The 23,450-nt window shown below is 36.5% G+C and overlaps 1 protein-coding gene across 6 annotated transcripts in view; it reads right to left on the minus strand.

Annotated features, from left to right (window-relative positions):
• The window catches only part of LOC138698122 (transducin-like enhancer protein 4), an 814,654-nt gene that overhangs the window by 168,657 nt on the left and 622,547 nt on the right, over window positions 1-23,450 (minus strand). For 4 of the 6 annotated variants that reach the window (XR_011331700.1, XM_069823853.1, XM_069823852.1 and 1 more), the window contains 2 exons: window positions 13,461-13,490; window positions 7,576-7,777 (listed from right to left, as the gene is read on the minus strand). Coding sequence is in view for 5 of the 6 variants with exons in the window: in XM_069823853.1 (XP_069679954.1) it covers window positions 7,576-7,777; window positions 13,461-13,490 (232 nt within the window). In the remaining variant the exon portion in view is untranslated. The remainder of the gene's footprint in view (window positions 1-7,575; window positions 7,778-13,460; window positions 13,491-23,450) is intronic. The other 2 variants (XM_069823855.1, XM_069823854.1) reach the window with 1 other exon arrangement.

Raw genomic sequence — 23,450 nt, forward strand, 5'->3', positions numbered from 1 at the left:
CTGGCTTTCACTAGTGTCTTTCTCGCTTTAAGACTCAATTTTCAAAATACGCGAGAATACGCCGTCCAAAGTTCTTGGTAATAAAATGAGTACGAGGAACCTCTGATGTCATTTACTTCATATATTATAGGAGATAACAGATGATGTAGGTTTAGTCAAGACTTGGAAAACCTGAATATTCTGTAACTGAATATCTTTATTTTGAAAATTAAAGAGAAGGCAAGGTCCACGGAAACGTTCTCAATGACTAGTGTTATCGTCCACAGTCACAGCTATTTCGCATTAAAGACATATTCTTTATTGAACTCCATAATAAACTCACACGTGATTTGGTTTACATATTGTAGGAAATATCAGTGATGTAGTTTTAGCCAAGAGTTAGAAACCTCAATCTTCTGTGCCTGAATATTTTTATTCAGAAATAAACGAGAAAGCAAGATCCAAGAAAACGCTCTCAGTGACTAGTGTAGTAGCAAATCGTCCATAGTCACGGTTATTTCGCATGCAAAACCTATGTTCACTGTTGAATTCGATGAAAAAGTAATTGACCCTATTACGTAAGATTTCTGTGATGCAGTAAATTAACTTCTTTCCTATTCTCAAAACCTCTTCACCTACAAAATCTGTCGTGTGCGTATGTGTGTAATAAATTATTTAAGCCCTAAGCAATTCAACTAAAGAAATTTTCGATCGGAAGTTCTCTAACACGAACACAATGACTTAGATGTCTACACTATGCATTTGGTACTATTCTTGTTTAAAGAAACTGAAGCTGAACTAGTTATTGCTTATTTCCATTAAATCATTTTAGATCTTGTTTCAAATAATTTTTTTTAGTAAAAACCATACTTCATGCAAAACATGTATGCATGCACTGAATCCTAAATAGCCTAACCTAATGGGTAGGAAAAACACCTGTCTAATACTATAAGAGAAATCGCTGCATAGGCTACTGGTAGATGACAAAAAAAATCTTTACTTATAGAAAAAAGTTTAAAAAGAAAATACAATTTTTATTTTCATGGAAATATGTAAATTAATATTTTTAAGTACCGTACGTTCTTCCTCGTTTTCTTGCTGGCAATCTAATCAGGACACTCTGATTTCTAGCTAAACGCTCTACTGTTTGAAACACAAAGAAAAACAAAAAATAAATGCATTAAAGATTAGCAACAGAAATTATACTTCTATATCATTCTACACCCTCTCCACAACAAAGTATTAGGCCTGTTGACCTCTTTCAGATACACTACTAGTATTTTCTACTCCTTGTGGATAAATTGCTGTTTGAAATACAGTATGTATTACTAAATAATAAACAACAAATAAAATTACATTAATTTGATCAAATATTATTGTATTCGTCTTTTGGGTGGGCGTGGTAGTCCTATTTTCATGTTGGCAGGGGTTTCACTTTTTCTCTGTTCTCCGGAGGAGGTACAAGCACGCTTGGACTGCAGCCTGAGGCTTATTGTGCTTACTACTGGTATTCTGTGAATGACTGGGAAGAAGAACGACAGTACTCAGGGGTTTCACGTTAAATTAATATTGAAATTTAAGTATCTAAGCACGTGTATTATGAATGAAATAGCAGTGGGTAGCATTTATAGGCCTAACAAGTGCCAAAATCTTATCCAAATTTAAGCGTGGGTGTATCTACAGTGTAAAGTAATCTACACTTATGTTCTATCCCCTCTCACATACTTTCCTAAAATTGGGTTACCGACCCGTCAAACTAGGTACGTCTTGAGGGTTCTATATAAGACCTCGAAAATAACTGCTTCAAAAAATAATAAGCCAATATACCGTTCTGTGATACCGTGAAGAGAGCTGGTGGGGTCGAGTTGAGTTCTGGAGGTGGGGGAATGTATAGGGTAGCCGCTGAGTGGTCTTGAGGGCCCTTCACTCGACCTGGGTTGCTCAAGTGGATAGCTGGAGGATGAAAGGAGAGAGAGAGAGAGAGAGAGAGAGAGCGAAATAGAGTCCTGGTGGCCTTTCTGAAGAGCGTCCTCCACATTGTACTCTGCTTCCGGCGCTGAAGAACCAGGCTGCTGTTACCAGATTCTCTCCCTCTGTACCTACCAACACTTGTAATGTTCCGAGTTCATTGTTTTACTCTATTGATCACACACGGAACGATCAAGGGTCGGGTCACAAAGGAAACTATTACAAACGATCGAATCTTCTCGATATTCCTCCGGAACTGTTCACAGAGTTGGGCGTGGTGCAGAATACAGGGGGTCATCTAGCGCCGTGCTTGCTACAACACCAAAGAAAGTAAAAACGAAGGAACGACTTACTGACTTTCAGGACTATGGCAAGTCTTCATTACTCAAACATGTAACTGTGCTAAAACACGGAACTGATTTATCTAGTGCATTCTTATGAAATGAAACTCAGGGGATTACAGACTTTCACAGCCCATGAAGAATCAAAGCAGACAGGAAACAGCTGCGTCAACAGAGGTGAACGATCACCCAACCAGTACAGTGGTGACTTGTGGTCAGCACGACAATTCCCCAGTCGTTATAGCTGGCATACTCACTATAGCTCCTCAAATTCCTCACAATGGTAGGTGGGGGGAGTGAGCACTGAATTTGAACCAGCGCTTATTCCGTTTCGTATGACGCCATAGACCACGCGGAACTTCTGCAATGATAAATATGAAGATTCATTCATTCATTCATTCATTCATTCATTCATTCATTCATTCATTCATTCATTCATTCATTCACAGTGTTCTGCCCAAGGACAGGTCTTTCCTATTTTCTGGCTTCCTCTTAGTCTCCGCATATGGTCCATATATCTTAATGTCGTCTATTATTTGATATCTCCTTCTGCCTCGAACTCTTCTCCCATTCACCATTCCTTTCAGTGCATCTTTCAGCAAACAGTTCTTCTCAGCTAGTGATCCAACCAATTCCCTTTTCTCTTCCTGATCAGTTTCAGCATTATTCTTTCTTCACCCACTCTTTCCAACACAGCTTCGTTTCTTATTCTGTCCATAAATTTCACACAGTCCATTCTTCTCCATAGCTACATTAAAAGTGCTTCCAGTCGCTTCTCTTCACTTTGTTGTAAAGCCATGTTTCTGCTCCATACAATGCTACACTCCATACAAAGCACTTCACTAGTCGCTTCCTTAATTATTTTACCAAAGGTCCGTAGAAGATTCTATTAAAAGCTTCCTTGGCCATTGTTATTCTCCTTTCAACTTCCTGGCTGCAGCTCATGTTACTGCGTACAGAACACCCCACGTATTTGAAGCTGTCCATTTGCTCTAGTGCCTCATTTAGAATTCGCAAGTTTACCTTCTTTACTTTTCTTTCTATGATCATGGTCTTCGTCTTGTTTGCATTTATTTTCATCTCATATTGCTCACAGCTGTAATTTAGCTCCAGTAGCATATCCCTTAGTATCATCTCCTCTTCTGCTAACAACGTCATATGGTCAGCAAATCTTATGCACTTTATTCTTCTTTCTCCTACTATCACTCTTCCCATGTTCTGAATACAGTTCTTCACTAAATCCTCGAAGTAAATGTTGAACAGGGTAGGTGATAGAAGGCATCCTTGACATACTCCTCTCCCTATTTCGCTTTCTTCTGACATTTCTTCTACTATTCTGACTTTAACTAGTTGTTTCCTATACAGATTACTGATTTTGAGTACCTAAACCGTATGATGAGATTCAGTTTCTCCAAAGTTTCAAACTACGTCTACGTACAGATTCCACCCTCAGATTCGATATTCACTGAGTGCTGCTGGAACGATCGCCTATTCACTAGTTAAGGTGTGATTGGCTATTCCTAACAACTAGTTTCGTAACGTTCGAACACACGATCACGAGAAAATAAATCAATTTTACAAAGGGAGTAGTTCTTTAAATTTATATCGCTACTAACCAGTATTTTGAAAGAGATAATGAATTTTCTTAATATCCAGCAACGTCACCCTCCTCCTCCTCATCATCATCATCATTTCTTCTTCTTCTTCTTCTTCTCCTCCTCCTCCTCCTCCTCCTCCTCCTCCTCCTCCTCCTCCTCCTTCTTCTTCAAACAGGAATTACAATTAAACAGTGATCAAGCTTCTTGCTTGCTCGTCCAGGCTACAAAATTAAAAGAACGCGTTGAACTGCAGTATAATTATGGATCAAATTATTAAATTCATCTTCCATTCTTTTAGGCCTAATATAGCTATTTTATTTTTTACGTTTAAATTATACAAACAAAGCGTTCAATTTCAGTTAATTTAGATCTATTTTCCTGTGGTTCATTACAAAGTAGGACATTTTCGTGGCCTACTCTTTGTGCGATTGTATCGTCGAATTAATGACTGCTATATGGATTCTCAGAGAATAGTATACATGCGTGATTTTATGAAATCAGATATTATTAGTGTAGGACCTATGTCTTTCTATTTGTTTTATTAGCGTTCTTTTTTAAATTTCTGTTAGTGTTTATACCAATATAAATTATGTATAACGAAACATGGACTGAAATGTATGAATAGATTTATTGCCTTCATATGTATTGGATGTCTCTAGACTACTGTCGATTCTTTTATCATATATGTACGCTTATTTTTCAAAGATGTGTATTTACATAATATTTACCTCATGGCCAGAAAATTTCGCTATTTGTAGATGTATAATTTTGCTACAAATATATTAGAAGGTAGCTAACTAAACACTGACCAATGTAATCAGAAATCTTGGTATATCAAGCAAGAAACAACAGGAATCATGATATGGAAAAAGTTACTAGCCAACCAACACGAGAAGAATATTTACGGGGGAAAAGGGTTGAAAACCCGGAAGGTTCTATTTCCCTCTTTTTTATGAATTCGCATCCCACTTTAAAAAATTGCAAACACATTTAGAATACGTGTTCTTCATACATGGACTCTTCCTTTCAACACCGATCCATTTAGTACTATGGAGACTATCCTCGGCTCAAACGCCCTTCCCCGAGGGTGTTTTTCCGTTGTGACATAAGTCTGAGAGCGTGCCGTATTAAGTCTACGTGTAACAATAGGTGTTTGCTTCGGCAAGAGGGAGAGCGAATGAGATCGAGGGAGAAAGAGCGTGATGTAAATATATTCATCTAAACGAACAGAATTGCTCCCCGTCTGCAACATGCCTAAAAGCTTCCCCACAAAATTAGATATCTTTCCCCTTTACTTGATTCCCTCAAGATTGTTTGTCAGAATTATTTTACTGTAGGGCTCATATCCCCATTGCGGTTTCATTTTAATATTGTCTCTTGATGAGTTAATAATAGGAATATATTAAGGTGAAATTAAAAAAGAAGGCTATTTGTAAAAAAATACTTCGCAGGCTAATGCAACATTTATATATTCAGGTGTAAAACGATGATCATGTGATTTGCACCTTAATTTTACTCTGTGCAATTTGTTTCGCTCCCTTGCTCAATAATTCATTAAACTATGACTGGGTAATTTGAATGTTCCTCACCAATAATTAAGGAATTAAAAATTTGTTATATAAAAGTTCTGCCACTGCCCCTTCAAATCGCAATTTTCAAGGTTTCATCTTTCTTTTGAATTACTCAGTGATATGTAACTTTTCTTTGGAATAGCTAGTAGGCCATCACCTAACTCCTAAATTGAAGGGTCACGAATTTGTTCTGACAGTACTTCTTAGATTGCTACAGTTTTATTTAATAACTGTATAATGTCTACGCCCTAAAAACCTTGGAAATATGCTTGCAAGTATACCATAAACCAAAATATAATATACAAACTTGGAAATATGATGCAAAATAAATTAAGAATTGTTCAAAAATTATTTAGTAACTTCCTTATTCGCCGTTCCACAAAATTATTTTTGTAAATATTAACTTTTTTATTGGCCATAACGGATTATTCAGCCTATAAAAAGTAGAAAAGGCAAAAGAGTGGTGAAAAGTGTTCAACTTCTGTCCTCTGCGTGACGAATTCTTTTACAGCTACTGACTGTTTATGATTACACTTAGCAACAGCACGGTTCAGAGTCACATGTTTGGAAGGAATGAAGAGGATGAAACTGAAACCGACCAGCAACATTCTGTTCATATTTCTAATATTCTTTTATCCTTTGTGTTTTGATCATTGTTTGTTTATTGTCGGTGATTTCAGCTAGCTACCTTCAAACTTCATTTAACCATAAAATATTATTAAGGAAAAGAAATTCAAAATTAATGACCAAAGGTAAACAAAATATCTTACCATTACTGACAAAAAAACATGTGAATAATACTTTGAGAACTGTTAAAACTATTGGAATATGACAAAAAATATGCTTTTCTACCATTTTTTCATCAAATCTGACTTAATGCTAAAATATTGTAAAATATGCATTTATATATCAATTTCCTAATGCATGAAGGATGATGATGATGATGATGATGCATTTATATGACAAAAATTTGCATCGTGTTCAAAAAAGCTAGAAATGTTTGTTCTAACTTAAGTTTGTAAAAAGAGACCAGGATAAAAATATGACGTCATAGAAATCAGAGTCCTACAAATGGCAATAGAAGAATAAATCATTTTTTATTGCTAAGACAACTCGTCTTTTAAAATATGGCTAAATGAGGCAATCATCACCACCATTTGTGTCACAGATTGGATTCTTGTTCGCCACTCGTGTATGGGCTAAAAGGTAACATCATTCACACGTAGCGGAACTCCCTGGCATCGTGTTCAAAAAAGCTAGAAATGTTTGTTCTAACTTAAGTTTGTAAAAAGAGACCAGGATAAAAATATGACGTCATAGAAATCAGAGTCCTACAAATGGCAATAGAAGAATAAATCATTTTTTATTGCTAAGACAACTCGTCTTTTAAAATATGGCTAAATGAGGCAATCATCACCACCATTTGTCACAGATTGGATTCTTGTTCGCCACTCGTGTATGGGCTAAAAGGTAACATCATTCACACGTAGCGGAACTCCCTGGCATCGTGTTCAAAAAAGCTAGAAATGTTTGTTCTAACTTAAGTTTGTAAAAAGAGACCAGGATAAAAATATGACGTCATAGAAATCAGAGTCCTACAAATGGCAATAGAAGAATAAATCATTTTTTATTGCTAAGACAACTCGTCTTTTAAAATATGGCTAAATGAGGCAATCATCACCACCATTTGTGTCACAGATTGGATTCTTGTTCGCCACTCGTGTATGGGCTAAAAGGTAACATCATTCACACGTAGCGGAACTCCCTGGCCATGCGGTCAGTATGTTGCCGCAAGATATACAGAACAAGGAGCAGAACCAACATTCTAAGGAAAAGAATGTGGACTTCAATTTTTGCAACGTAATAATTTGAAACTTAAATCGTAGTCAAAAATGTTCTGCTTTTATTGAAGGTGATATGAAAGAGAGATTGCTAGTGAAAGATATCGTAACGTTAGACCAAGCTGTAAACCAATTATAAATGTATCAAAAAATTGTTATAGGCCTACATACGTCATTAATGTATTCTCACTTAGGATGCATGTTTTTCTAAATTAATGATAACTCAGTTTTAACGCCAATTAATACAAACTGCCGCAATTCGATTTAGTAGACTTACCGCTATTGGACTTGACTTCCTCTCGATGCAGATCCGGTTTTGTTCCCAGCATGCTAAGTGGATGTGCGCCAGGGCCGAGGGCTCCTGACAATCCTAGTAGACTTGCCGCACTAGAAGGAGGTCCGGGAAGTCCCGGATGGGGCATCATAGGAATGGGGGGCGCGTGCCCCGCATGTGGCAATTGCTGTGCATGCATTTGTTGCTGAAAGAAAGTAAACACTATTATTACGACTACAGTACCGACAGTTTCAAAGAGAAAATGCAATATTTGCCTGTGATTCGAAAAGAATTTTCTTTGGAAAATTTACATTACTGTTAACAAAGCACATGTAGAAAACAGAATCTATTCGTTCGCTACTCGAATAAATCGACCCAACCCTAGGAATAACGTTTTTTCAGACATAGGTCTATTTAAAGTTATGAATATGGTCCAAAGAAAACTTTTCGAATGACAACGATAAATGAATCTCCGTATATTATTTGCACATGAAACGCAATCAAGTTTCTGGATCTAAAATTGCACGCAAAGAAGTTATGCCACTTTCAACAAATACTACATTTGCAATTTAGCTAAAGACTTGCGGTCTAATAATAAAACTATTATTTTTTTTTTAGATTACCATAATATTTAATTAAATTCCTACCACTACAAGACTTAACACTTTGCTTCTAATAAAAATATCAACAATTTAAATTTTTTACTGCTATAGAAAAGAAACTAACAATGAACTTTTCGTTTTGTGCAAACGAGTATATTTCGATTAAAGTTATAATTTTATTACGCCCTTCAAATTTAATTTATGGCTTACTAAATTACATTTTAACTAACTTCAATGTGATCGCAGAGATTTTTAAATTATAGTCTTACCTAAATTTAATAATTTACATATCTACATACCGGGATACAGGGACAGTCAAACTTAAGTTACCGGCATTGCTACCGAGCCGCGAGGTTCCTGTGTGGCAGATAGTGCGTTCGGTTTCCCGGGTTCTTATTTATTTTTAACTCGGTAAAGTATAATGTATGGATTTATCTTATCAATAAGCCTAGTTGCATTAAGTTAACAGCATAAATTTGCGGGCACTTTACATTGTCAATCTCTGTTAGTTAATTGAATAAACAGTATTGAGAAATAGGTATTTTCAACCATAGTTAGATACATTGTACAACTCATTTTCCTCACAAGTGTATCTTTCATGCTTTTTTTAAGCCACGCTTCATGCAACGTTCATTCTTATCGAGACTTGAACCTGTTTTTCGACACTTATTAAATATTTAACAGGGCATTGTTTCAATAGTTGTGTAGTCTCGAAAACGTCGCCGAAACTTGCGTAGATACAACTTGTATGACTTTTTCTTAAGTAGTTATGTTTCAATGAGGAAGATGCGTTGATGTACTTATCAAATCATCGTTAAAAACCGTATTTCTCAACACAGTTCAGATTAAAATAATGCGAAGTGCCAGCAGAATTGTGTCGTCAGCATAATGTAACACCTGATAAGAAGAAAAACACGCATTATGTCCTTTGCTAAACTAAAAGCAAACAGAATGGCGGGGAAATCCAATGCATTGCCTGCCACAAGACAAACTCAAGATTCGGTAAGAATGCCTGCTAAGTTTAAATCAGTCTGTAGGCCTATATGAAGGTAAATTCTTTTGAGCACAAAACTTCGACTACATATGTGGTTTATTCTTTTATCTTTAAACTTCCGGTGTCTAAAAAACTATTATAATTTATTTCTTCTGAAAATATGCATAACTTCAATCGAGTTGCAGACACGAACAATTTCAATCCTTAAATTGATTTTAGGAAATGAGAAAATGGTGTAAATATATAACGAACAGAAATCAGAGAATATTAACACAAATATATTCAAAGCCACAAACTGATAAATTATCAAACTTTACAGAACTGTGTCCCTTTCAGTAACAAGACGAACTCGTAATGGCATAGTATTAGAATATATATAAATATTAAACGTTTCTCTGATAGCGATTGACTATTTAAATTATGTTTAGTGCTTAAAAGGTGTAACATATTACCACTCCACATCGAGTGCCAGTCGGTGTGTAGCAGTTTGTAACATGCAAACAAATTCCGATGAGATATGATTTAAGTCAGTAGAACATATTCAATTATTGTCCCTTCTTTCACGAAGAAACGTTCACTTAAAAGCAAAGCTCTTGCATGCATGACACGTTACGAACAAGTAACATTCACAAAAAGAAATTAAGTGGACCTTACACTTAGCACTGTGGTGAGACCTTACAGTTATTTATGGTACGGAACTGTGGGTAAGGGATGAAGCATTTTCACATTACAAGCTATCAAAATCAGACGTACACAAGGATTTTTTTTTTAATTATAAGCATATGATAAATCAAACGAGCATCGAATACATTTATCAAATATTTCTTTGTGAACATTGACGCTATTAGTTAAAATCCTGTACAATTAAGCCTAATATTTGAGATCAGAGAAGTTCCAATTTTGTGCACGCTGGTGTTAGTTTTGTGACTATACTATTTTACAGGATATTTTTGTTTATATGGCCCATATACTGCCAAGTTCCGAATATTCTGCTAACCACAGACTTACTGTGCTAGTTTCCATATTTACTACTTTACTTTCAACTCTGTCAGCAAAAGACTTCTGGTCTCTACTCTCTCAAGAGTAGTCCTGCGGAGATATCCGACCGCGAAATAGAAAATTTTATAGGGGAGAAAACAGGTGGTCCGAGTTCACTTGCAGCCCTCTCAATAGGGGACAAGACACCTTTACAAACAGCACATCTACGATTAATTCACCTCGATTTTATTTATTTTCCAAAGAGATTCGTGCTAAGGATTTTTAACGTCCCTTAAAAGTTGAACGCCTTTAAAGGGTTCGAAACCAGAAACTTCGAATCTAATGGTAAGCGTGGTAACCACTAATCTAAAGCTTTACTAAGACAGACCTGCTTGGGCAACAGGTAGTGGTGCATGAAAAATAACAGAGGGAAGTTAGGCTATTGAAATAATATCGGCCTTTACAAAGTACATAGATTAGAACTGACGTCATTTATTAAATGTGTTGTGTATAAGTGAATGCATTGCTTCCACAGAACGCAATATAATTGCTGGCTACAAATCAGATCCCATGTTACTTCGAATTTAAAATCGTAAAAATAAAAATTATGCAGGAGAAGAGTACTTGTCTCGTAATACGAAACACGCTGCTTTTGTGCACAGAAAGAGGAACAACTCCTATCTTCGCCTTTGAACACTAATACAGGAAGTGTTGGGGCAGTATAGGATAACAAGTCACAGTCTTCGTCCAGTAATCGCGAACGATTTAATGGCTAGAATTCATGAACATTTTTATAGGACATGAAACTTCGCGGAGTTCAACAATAAATATCACAATATTAAATAAAAATATTTCGAAATTTCGGAAGTGTTCTACAGAAAAGAAATTGGATATTAGCCTGAAAAGTTTAATTTATACTTATTTTTGGGCATTAGCAGTATTTTTTGGAACTTTTGCCACATAAAAACACCTCAGAAAATTTCCTTTGGATATTTATCTTTCAAATACGGCAGTTTTAAATAGAAAAACTGATCCGTTTATTTTTGTCTGCACGGTAAGATCAATGTGTACAATGTTGTGAATAGTTTGCATGTAGAAATGCAATGCTAAGTCAAGCCTAAAGTTAAGTTTTATAATGCCAGGATGAGAGATCGTTAGATATCAGTGATTTAGCTTTTAGAACAGAATTTACTTCATAAATTAGCACACACATTCAGACAAGAACCTATTAACTGACAGAATGACAAATTTTCAGTAGTGGTAATTACGCCTGTATTATACTTCCTAAGCTTAAAAACAATTATTCTGGGGATTTAGAGTCTAAACTTCGAAAGCGCACAAAGGAAATTTGTAAATCGTTATGGAAACACGTAAATAACAGTATGTTCCAACTCGTTTTCAGTTGCATAATTGAGAAAAATTGATTATGAACTTTTATATAATCATTACAATTGTCCAGTTTAGCAATTATTAGTAGTGGAAGTAAATGAGTATATAATTATCCACACAGAAAACAGTGAGAGAATTAAGCATACGTACTGAAATTACACAAAATGTTAACAACTTGTACCATGGATGTAACAAAAAGTGGAACAAAAACACATACATAAACGCGCGCGCACACACACACACACACACACACACACACACACACACACACACACACACACACACACACACACACACACACACACACAATGAAGCAATACGCATGCAAAACTGATTACTTGGAATTACACTCCAGTAACATCTAGTAACGTTCAGGTATACGTTTTAAAGCTTTAATGAAGAAGGTACAACAAAAAGTTTCAGGTGAAGAAACCTAATACGCAGATAAAGCTCAAAATTTAAAAGGTTTCGAATTCGACCCTCACAGCCAGTTTACAAACAATGCGTACTAGTGTATGTCCGACAAATTTCAATTTATAAAAGGGAACGGAACATTAATTGAAAAAATGAAGTCATGAATTATACAATGTCAAATTTTGGAAAATTTAACACACTGCTTAAAAAGGGAAGGTGATAAATCTATGTTGTGAATGAAAATGTGTGTTTAATGTAGTAGTTTTTAGTTACACAATTGGAAATCTTGTAATGAGAAGCAAGTAGCATATAATTATAAATAATATGACCCATATAACAAAGAACAATGATGAAGATAAAGAAAGGACAAATCCACAAACAACTCACAGGACAAGATAGTCACCGACCATTACAGCAACTTCTTCTGTGCTAGTTAGAAATTTGTTTTAATATTATTAATATCTATTACTCTTTATTCCAATTCAATCACTGTTCACAGTTTAACTCTATGTATGATAATGCGAAAGTACTTTTAATTAATGTACTACAGTCAAGGAACTATCTCAAATATGCAATATAGAAGTAACACTTAAAGTGACGGTTCCTTAGAAAACCTTCATTCTAAAAACCTAAGAAATGAATATACATAGGCCATTTAAATATTTATTCACTTTGTTTCTGGTCCCCTTCTGATTTAATATTTCAACAGAGGACTGAAGGTTTATGGAATTACAAACAGATTTCAGTTAAGGGTCAAGAAAACCAAAGAAACCTGATAAAATACTGTCAGTGAAAATTATTACGGATTTTAGATTATTATGTAGAATATAAAATAAGAGCACGACAGTAATGTCAAACGCTATTTATAAAGTTCTTAGTAAAAAGAGCAACTTTCGCTTTAAAACTTATAATTTTATTGACATTTATCATATCAGATGCACTCTTACGCAAACACTACCCTGTCGAGTTACATTATGTTAATATCTTTCCAACAAGTTATTTAAAGCCGAGATATTTAGGGCTACTTGGGAGAGAAGGAATGTTGTGTGGGAAAACCAGGACTTAATTTTCCCTGCAGAATATATACGCTTTTTACCGGGATACGTTCTTTCCGCAATATGCACTTTCATGCTATTTCTTTCGAATGGAAATTTATACAAATATATATATATATATATATATATATATATATATATATATATATATATATATATTCTGTCTGTTTTCTTGCCCAATTTGTGAGTCATTAAACAATCCTGTGCTTGAGAGCTAGTTCTCGTGATAGCCTATGTGAAAAACAAGATGTAGTATAAATCCGATCATTAGACTGTACATGCTCACAGTGTCAGTTTCCATTTATTATGGATTTGCCCTTTCATTGTTGCACATAATTGCCAAGCTGTAACCACCACCATGTCAATATGAACGAATCCCAAACTGAGCATGCAATAGACACACATGTATCCAGCATGCTATGAGGAGAGAGAATAATCTACGGTTGCTGTACTAACCAATAATCGAGGTAGGTCAGGGCGTTGTTGCTGCAAAGAGACAAAAGAAAAGGCGATTTCTTTCTTGTAGTATGTAATGATGAACTTTATAGTAAATAGCCCAAAACCTAAGATAACAATTGTAATAAGCCCAATAAATTAAAATTATGAAACCTAATTTACACCAGGTTGGAAGTACAATTTCAATGTTGCTTTACAATTAATTTTAACGGTATCTAAAGCTGTGCTTGCCACTTGTTTCCTTTTGTAATACAAATTGTTTCCACAGTACCTCCGTTCTCTCCTCTTTTGTGTTGAACCAATACCTCGTTATGATAAACTTTGCTTCAAAGTTATGACCGTGAGAGACCGATAAAAAGCAGTGTGGAATATGAGCGGTCTAACCTCCCGGCTCGCAACTGACAGTACAGTATCTCTCACGCTTCCTAGTCCCACGACCATTCTTGAAACGCTTCGTCAACTGAAATATAATTTCAGTGAAGTGATTGCTAATGAGTTTACAAAGAAAAACATGAGATTTTAGGAGTTCGAGATGTACTTGGGATATATAAAATTACCATTTTCATCATGTGCAACATCAAATTGCAGCACAGTCCGACGTGAAGGTTGTATCGGCGTGTTTATTGAGTTAATGGGATGGATAGCAATGCCTATTAACTTACTAGAGCTAACATTTACACTAAAAGGTTAATTTAGCTACAGCATGAGTTAATCTACAGCACAAAATTATTAAAGCCCTGATTGCGATCAACTGAGAGGAAAAAACGCTTCGCCAATGATCTCGCGGAGAATGCAGACTCACGTATATTTGATAAGTCCAAGTTGTCGCAATTTTAATTAACACGCGGAGAGAGCGTCATTCCCGGCTCAGAGAGGCGAAAGTTCTTACTTTTTTATTCAGCTTATATTAAAAAGAACCGAAGACGAGCTCTCAAGAAAAGTTTTCACCCTCTCCTTTCCCTGTGCCGCCCCATCCTCACTACTTTATTCACCCTTCATTTCCCCTTATCCCCCATCCACCCTAATCAACATTCCAATCTGGTTCTTCCTTGATCGAAAATTCAGCCTGCGAGGTAGGCAAGCAGCAAGGAAAGCAGGCGGCCAAGTAGGCAGGCAGAGTAAATTAAGCCCTGGCGAAATTCTTTGCATGTTTCAAAAGTCAATATATGTATATAATATTATGTATTAGGAGTGGTATATAGGCTTATGTACCTCAGTCTCACGCTGTATTTTTATACGTAAAAAAAACTTCAGTTCCTTTCAGGTTGCACATCGGAGAGAAGTGGGAAAGGAAAATGGAGAAAGGGGAGCAAAGCTGAAGTAAGCGGATTTGAAAAATTATTCCGTGGAGTAGATCTTCCTCCCCTCCGCCTCAGGCGCAGTCTCCCATCCCATCCTGACCGTGAGCCCGAGACACGCCCTCCTCACAGACTGACAATACAATACGAAACAAGAATACAAAGTAGGGAACAACAAATGATCTCTGCGGCTACCGAATTAAGCTCGATTCACATTATACGTCACATCACCGTCACGGACCATCACCGTCCAATGCAGACTCATTCACATTTAACGGCAAGTGACCGTCAGTTTGCCGCCATCAAGACTGTAGGAACTGTGCTCTCGAACAATGCCGATATTTAGCAAACAAAAACTTGAGATGATTGCTGTCTTGTTGGACGAAGAAGAGGCCGTAAGAAGAAAACGAAACAGAATATGGATGAAAGAAATGCTCAGAAAGAGGAAGAATATAGGTGAATATCATACACTATACCGACAGTTGGAGGATGATGAAAGTTGCTTCTATAAGTATTTTAGAATGTCAAAATATGTTTTATATTTTGCTTCAAAAAATAGAAATACAAATACAAAAACAAAACACAACATTTAGAGAAGCAATTTCAGCAAACGAAAAGTTGATGGTTTGTTTAAGGTAAGTCCTTCTAGATTGTAGTCTAAACAATGAAGTGGAAAAGTAATTATGTCAATTAGAACAAATTATTGTTTGTCATTCCTTGCATAAAATCACTCACAGGAAAACGTTAATTATTCCACAGGGGAAAATTGTTAATAGTAGGTTTGAACTGATGATATTCCTGACACGTGTGATGGTGTAGGCGACGGTGTTTGCATAGTTGTCAGATCATGTGACGTAGTTGAGGTCGTCCTATAAGAAACCCTATCTGTTTGCAGCTGATTGTGCTGCAGCACGGGATGCTGATAGTGAGCTGGTGGTGCTGAAGAAATCGAAGGCTGCTCATTGCTTTGGGACTGGAACATCCTTTCTTGAATTTCTTCGTATTCAAGATTAGAAATTATATTGAAAATTTTTGATTTTGCCAGATTTTGTCTTAATGGTGAAAATTGTTTCACTGTGGCAGCTATGCCGTTGAAAAATGCATCTATTGGGTCCGCACTGCAGGTAGACGTCAATTGCTTTTATTTTTCATTGTTTTCTAATAAATATTTCATAACGAGAGATGACGCTGTTTCCTTCTCCTGCACCTTTTTCTTTGGACGCCTTTGTGACCCTGTAACTAGAGGATCAGTGTTCTTGCTTCTGGCAGTACTGATTTTCTTAAGTCCTGTGGATGTGAAGCAGCAATCTCTGCAGTCTCTTCATTTGTATCATTGTTCAAACTTTCTTCTTTTCCTTGATTGTTCGAATCGTCACTGCCTTGAGGTTCAACGTTTCCTATAGTTTCTCTGTCTTTAATAAACGGGATCAGAAATAACATATAATCTTCATATTTCCATTTTTTTTCGGTGTTGGTTGCCTGTCCGCTCTTAGTCTTCCTCTTTTTTAATGCCTTTCTAAACTGATCCCTTAATGAAATCCACCTCACTTTGCATTCTGGACCTGAAAAGATTGAATCGGCCTCATTCATCATACAGTAAGACGGTCAGATTATAACAAATTTTGGGTTCACGAAGTCCGAAATATCAGGATCTCGTGTAATTCGAGAAGAAATTCGTCACAACGGAAATCATATTCATAACAAATCAGTAATACATATAGTCACCATCTAGTTCACAACAATAGAACAGACCTTCGGATTTCAATCAAAAGATACTAGCAATATGACCAAAGATGTTAAAGCGAGTATAAATAACAGGGAGGAAGAAGAAAGCATAAACAATTCACGCTATCAAACCGTCCACGTCACATCAAAACATTCTCCTCGAGAATCCCAGACGGTCCGTGCCGTTGATGGGCTGTGACGTTGCCTGTATATGTGAACGCTACCATACAAAACGCATTGTACAATGTTTTGATGCAACGCTGCTGGTCCGTGATGTGACGGTGATGTGACGTATAATGTGAATCGAGCTTTAATCCGGAGTATGAATGAGGCGAGTCGTCGGTCGACTTATGAAATAATGGCACGAGGGAAGGGATAACATTAAACAGTAATGTGAGGAATCTATTATAGGAGCGCCTCCAGTCCTCAGGTCATAGGTTTCCTCTTAACGGTCTACGAGCAAAACTAACCAGAAAACCATTAAAAGGATAAGAGGATAAGCATGCTAATTTCGATCATGAAAACATGAAAAACCAATCACTGTCAAGTTGACACTGCAGCATAACAAAAACATAAAACTTTTAATTACATACATCAATGAATATATTACGGAAGTGGCATTTCCTGTCTGCATCACCGTATAAATGTAGTACTTATAACTTATGCATGGTTATTCAAAATACATATAACAAAATCATATAGGTAGTCGTGATGTCATAATGATGTTTTTGTGATAAATGCTTTGCTAAACAGCACTACTGAAAGACACCAGAACTTAAAAATAATCGTTGGACCTCGTGAATATGTTTTCCTTCACACGAATGTCTGTAATTTCGTCCGCTTTTCCACATCAAGTGATAAGCATGCAGTTTTTCTGCAGAGTACATTTTTCGTCGACGTAGAAAGATGCAGTAATAACACTTAAAATACTTGTGCTATGAAATTCACATTTTTTCGCGAAATGTACGCATTTATAACCATCACTTCCCTATCCCACTATTCTCTTTTTATGTGATGACTTTATCATCTCAGTATTATAAATCTGCAGTTAAATTAAATAATGTGTTAAGTTACCACTATTAATAACTAAATATTCAATATCTTACAACAGAACGTTTTCGGATAATGTGAGTTCAGAGATATTGACGATGTGTTCTGGTGCACCATGTAGCTATTGGATGAAGAGTGAATAAGAGACGATATTGCTATTCATGTACGAATCTCTCTCCCCGCTCTCTGCGAGCTATAAGGTACGGTACGAACTCTTATTTTTTTGCTTAATGCGACTTAATTTGCTTTGCTAAAAGGAGAGCTTTAGGACAGAGAGGGACTCATACCTTACTTGCAATGCAAGCCGGGAAAGAGCTTTTCAGTCTTGTAAATGGATGCTGGAGGGAGAAACTGAAAGAAAAAAATGAGAAGAATACATAAGATGGAACACACTTTTCTTACAGTAACATTTAGCGCGATCCACAACCCAATCTCAATCTTAGACTACTTGTTAGAATTCAATTCACACTCGTTGAGAAGAAGTACTCACAATTGCGTTTCAATTTTATAATGATGGATGGAAGACGGGGTGAGACGATTGAAAATTATTAAAACCAAAAGACTTAGAATATATTACGATGGAGAGTCAAAAAGTAACCTTAATAATTGCTTTATTTATTGAATATGTACAATAAGACTACAAACACTTCATCACTTTTCAACACAGTATAACAGGAACACTTGCACTGAACGTGCTGGGGACTATGTTGAAAAGTGATGAAGTGTTTGTAGTCTTATTGTACATATTCAATTACTAAAACAATTATTAAGGTTACTTTTTTACTTTCCCTGAAAGTAAATAATAGGCCTATATCCAATTACAAAACCAGTGGAAAGGGTTCGATTTCAAACAGAGAGATGAGAATAATTTCACAGTCTAGTATATACAGTCACGAAGCTTGAGTTATGAGGGTACTAGGAACAATAGACTGTGCAGATACTATTTCGCATTGTCTATGATGAGGCGATAGTAGCGATCCTAGTGGTTAGCAACTATCTATGGATGCATATTTAGGCTACTACGTATTGAGCTTCGTGACTGTATATACTAATGACTGTGATAATATCTCACCCACGCTCATTGGGAAATTACGTAATATAAGCTACATAGTGGCTTACATATTCAGAAAATTCGCCCCTGCTCCTGATAATCCTCGCCTTTTCTGTAATGTGTTAACCTTATAGATGACCTCCATTTATCGGATTCTTTTACCTTATTTATTTTTTTTTTTTTAAGTTCCCAGAGCGAGAAATGACCAACAGGCTTGAGCTCACATAGTTCTTTACCCACTGCCCCCAGACATTTGCAACGGCGCTCTCGTCTGTATTAATACCGCTGGAATGAGTATGTAGCCCTTGTCCTGCATTAATTGTCGCTGTCGTAAGCTAAAACCTTACGTCACAGTCAGATATCATTGCTTGCGAATAAATAATGAATGATCATACAGATGAGTCACACGAAAAAAAAAAAAAACAATTTATTTGCGCATGCGCTGGGTCTCCCACCGGCAGGTCATCACTTTTCACTCCTTCACAATCACGTGTCAATGATTCGGGACCGCCTACAGCACAAATGACTCCGATTGGCGATTACTGATTCTGCATGCAAACCCTGTGTATGGTGAGGGGAAGTCAAGGGACATGCTTGAAAGTAGGAATCCGCCATAATTATTTTTGTACGTATATTCTCATAAGTCAGGACGAAGGAGCTAAAAGTATCCAATTCTTAGAAGGAGACGATGTAGCAGTGGCGGCTAATTGACTGAGGCAAGTGAGGCCCGGCCTCAGTCACTTGGCTTAACTGAAATCAAATTTTGTGTTTTTACATAATGTATTAGGCCTACTTATTTGAATGAAGCGTATATCGCTGTAGAAGCATTTGAAAACTTTGTGATGTCTCTAGACCTGTTTTGCAGTAAAATTTGCTCCTTAGGCCAGGATCGCTCGTGCCGGGTCTGGCTTGTGATGTATATAGACTACTTTGCAGTAAAATTTGTTCCTGAGGCCAGAATCGTTCGTGCCGGGTCTGGCTTCTGAATTTCCTGTATTTTCGCGGGATTTGAGCTTGCGCTTAAAACGTTGTAGCTGGGGCACAATTCGTCTGGCCTCGTGGCCTGGTCAGGTTCCACTCCTCCCATCCATGGGCCGGCCTCAAGGGTAGATTGGGGTGGGAATAGCAATGGTGACTTGTCTTCCGAAATAGGCCACAAATAACACAAATTCCAGCTCTTTGGCAGGCAGAGATCCACACGATTCCCTCCCCTTATGTCTTAGTTTATGACTTAAGCGAGGGTGTTGTACTATTGTACTTCGTAGTACAGTAGTGAATCTGGGCCAATGTTGTTACTTATTTCGAGAAAATATAAACAGAAACAAATGCGAGAAATAATGCTGGCGTAGTTAATTCATTGTTAGAGTGTCCTTTTTCGAGAAGAAATAATATTGAAAGAAAGGAAGTTTTAAATAAAGAGAGAGTCTACCGAGATACCTATGACATCGCTGACAATTTTTCTGACAGATAATCTTAAAACGCGAGTTTGTATTGCATCCTGGTATGGGCATCATAATTGGTTAAGTGGTAATGCGGTGCAAAATAAACTTCTCTGTTGGCTTTGTTCATTGCTGTCAAGGGAAAAGAATAAAAATAAAAGAAAGAAAGGGGATTTTGAACATATAATGTGGGTTGCTTCATCACACTGAAACAATCACTGAAACTCACAGCATAACAGCTTATTTGGTGAGTGAAATTATTATTTTACATTAATAGTAGGCTAATAATAATAATAATAATAATAATAATAATAATAATAATAATAATAACAATAATAATAATGATATTAATAATATAATAACAATAATAATTAATATCATAAACATTTCCTATCGGAGGCACTTAAACTAGTTACATCTGGCCTCACCAAGGATTTCGATCACCGGCCGCTACTGCGATGTAGGCCTGTATGTATTCTATATGGTATTCATGTAAATCGTTAATATTACAGGCCTACCGCGAGTAGTAATAGTAATAAAGGAATTACGAGTATTTATTCCTATGGTGGCTGAATGGCTAACTGGAGGTGCGCATTCGCACCGCGTGCAACGAATACAAGCAACTGCAATACTGTTTTCTAGATTGCCTAACCCCTAAGCGCTGTCGATTTTGTCTCGCTGAAGTCAATGATCGATAAACATCAATTTTAGCACTTAAAAAAGCGAAATAAAATATGTAGTCAATTATTGTATATAAACAGAGCTTTTGTAACTCAGTTACAGTACGGCTAGTAAAATCATATAACGCTCAGGGTCTGTAGGCATGTGATTATTTTCGGGGGTAGAAAATGGGGTACATATTTAATTTGTGTTGGAAAATTTAATTTAGAGCGCCATTATAAAACATATTATTTAGTATGGTGATGGCGTCCCCACGTTAGGAAACATTATTCCGTTCAAGGGCCATTCCATTATAATTCCTTAACATTTTCCGATCGCCGAATGGTGACGCGCGATGAGGCTGGTCTATAGCCAGGGATGTGTGAAACTGTCTGTTTCAAAAACTAAATATATGCTAAACGTAGTCAGCTAGTGTGTTACGAATGCTCCTAACTGCACAAAAAGATCTTCAAGATCGCAGTACTAAGTCTAGCGTCTTCCCTTCAAAGGTATCAGTTTCAGCATCAATAAAGAGAAGTTATTTTCTTATGTGATTGTTGTGCTATGTTTTAGGAGGTAATAAGACTTCATGCTTTCAAAATAGTAGCATTACTGCTATTGCTGTACACGTGCGGAATCTTTCCATATAACCCATAAAGTAGAATTTAGTGAAATTTAAGCAATAAATTAACAAGAAAGAAATGAAACCGGATGACGGCAGAAGCAATCTTATTAATGAATGTTAACAAACAACTGTGATAAATACATTTGCTTTTCCGAACACATATTTAAATATGTTTTTATCACTTATGATGCAATGAACAAAATTAAAAATGTATGTGTGTGTGTGTTTTTTTTAACTTCGAGTTTATCACTGCCACTACGTCCCATTTTTAGTGCACTGATTTATTCTCCAGATGCCTCTACGCCATCATGAGATCTTCAGCAGACACATTTCCGCAAAGCAGATAAAGATAAAGGAGGGATAAAGAACAACTAGCCCATAATTCTATCCGAATTAGAATGCTTTTACGTTTCGTAAACTTCCGATGCAAGGCCTCTGGTTTTTCTTTCCGTCTGAACGAAGGTATACTAAATATTTTTACCTCTCCTGGGTTAGGTTTGAACCTAGAAACTTAACATGTCGGTCAAGGGATATATTTCCACAATAATATTTACTTCAGGGTATTAGTTTTAAGTTTTGTCTTGTACGCAAAGAAGCTCCTCTTCCGTTGCATATTTTCCCCTACTGTGTTATTAATCCTCTGCCTTTAGATTATATTGAAGTCATTATCAATTTTACACTTTTTCTAATTAAAGCCTATTTTTAGCTATTTACGGACTATATATCACACAGGCCTTGTGTACAAATACAAGTGGATTTTATCATAATATAAAATTTTCTCTCTTGCCTTACAGTTAGAGCACGACGCGCAAGACGCTAAAATAGAAGATTCTTATTAGTTTACAATGAAGAATAGTAAGGAAAGGCATGACGCCACGACACCGTCAACCACAACGTCGGGCTCGCTTTCAATCACATCCACGATTTTCCAGAAACTGGTGTGTCGATCTACTAAGATATATGGGTCGATGAGAGAGAGAGAGAGAGAGAGAGAGTCTTTCACAAACCTTTTCACCATCATCTTGGTACCACTGAATCGAGACAGTGCTTTCAAATTCTACAAATGGGATGAGATCACTTCAGCGAGAAAAAAAATAACGTAAGATCAAATAAGTTATTGATACAGTAATCTGAGTAAGATGTTACTGAAACTTCTACCTATCCTACCATTCATTTTTGCTTTTTCCATTTCTTCCTTTTTTACGCCGTCATTTCCTCCCTCCTTTTCCTCCTTATTTCTCTATTTATATTTTAACTGAGTCAGAGGGAAATTAATAGTATGTAGAAGAAAATATAAAACAGGCCTAAGTTCAATTTCTTCCGCCTTCCCACCATTTCTGTGTTTTTTCCTTTTATATTTTTTCTTTGTTTCTGTGTCCCGTCTATTTCTTTGTTTCACTCTCCACTATTTTTTCCTTTCCACTCCGTTGCTTCTACCTTTCCCCTCCACTTCTTTGCTTTTCTTCACTTTTATTTCTTTCTTCAGACTTCCCCTTCACTTCTTTGCTTCTGTTTTCTCCTCGACATCCTCTATCTTCCATTCCACTTCCTTGCTTTCTTTCTTTTCCTTGCATTTTTATGTTTTTCTTCCCTTCCAATTGTTTGTTTCTGTCTTCCCTTCCACTTCTTTCCTTTTGTTTTCCCTTCCATTTCTTTATTTCTGCTTTTCTCCCACTTAATTGCTTGTCTTCCCTTCCACATCTTTCATTTTCTTCCTTTCCAGCTTTTGCTTGTCTTACTCTCCACTTCTTTTGCTTGTTTTCACCATTCCTTTTGCTTCTTTTCACCTCCACTTCTTCGCTTCTGTCTCCATATTCACTTAATTGGTTCCCCTCCATTTCTTTGCTTCTCTCTCTCATTTGATTTATTTGCTTTCCTCCATTTTTCTACTTCTTTGCTTCTGTCTTCCCCTCCACCTCTTTGCTTTTCTTCCCTTCCACTTCTTCGCGCTTCTTCCCATCCACTTCTTTTCTTTTGTCTTCCATTTCACTTATTTGCTTCCCCTCCACTTCTTTCGACCTGACTTCTCTTCCAATTTTTTTTTACTTCCGTCTTCCCTTCCATTCCTTGCCATCTTTCCTTCCACTCTGATTTTGCCTTGCCTTTCATTTCTGTGTTTCTCTCTTATTTAATTGTTTCCGT

Source organism: Periplaneta americana, chromosome 4 (assembly GCF_040183065.1).
Source record: "Periplaneta americana isolate PAMFEO1 chromosome 4, P.americana_PAMFEO1_priV1, whole genome shotgun sequence".
Lineage (NCBI taxonomy): Eukaryota > Metazoa > Arthropoda > Insecta > Blattodea > Blattidae > Periplaneta > Periplaneta americana.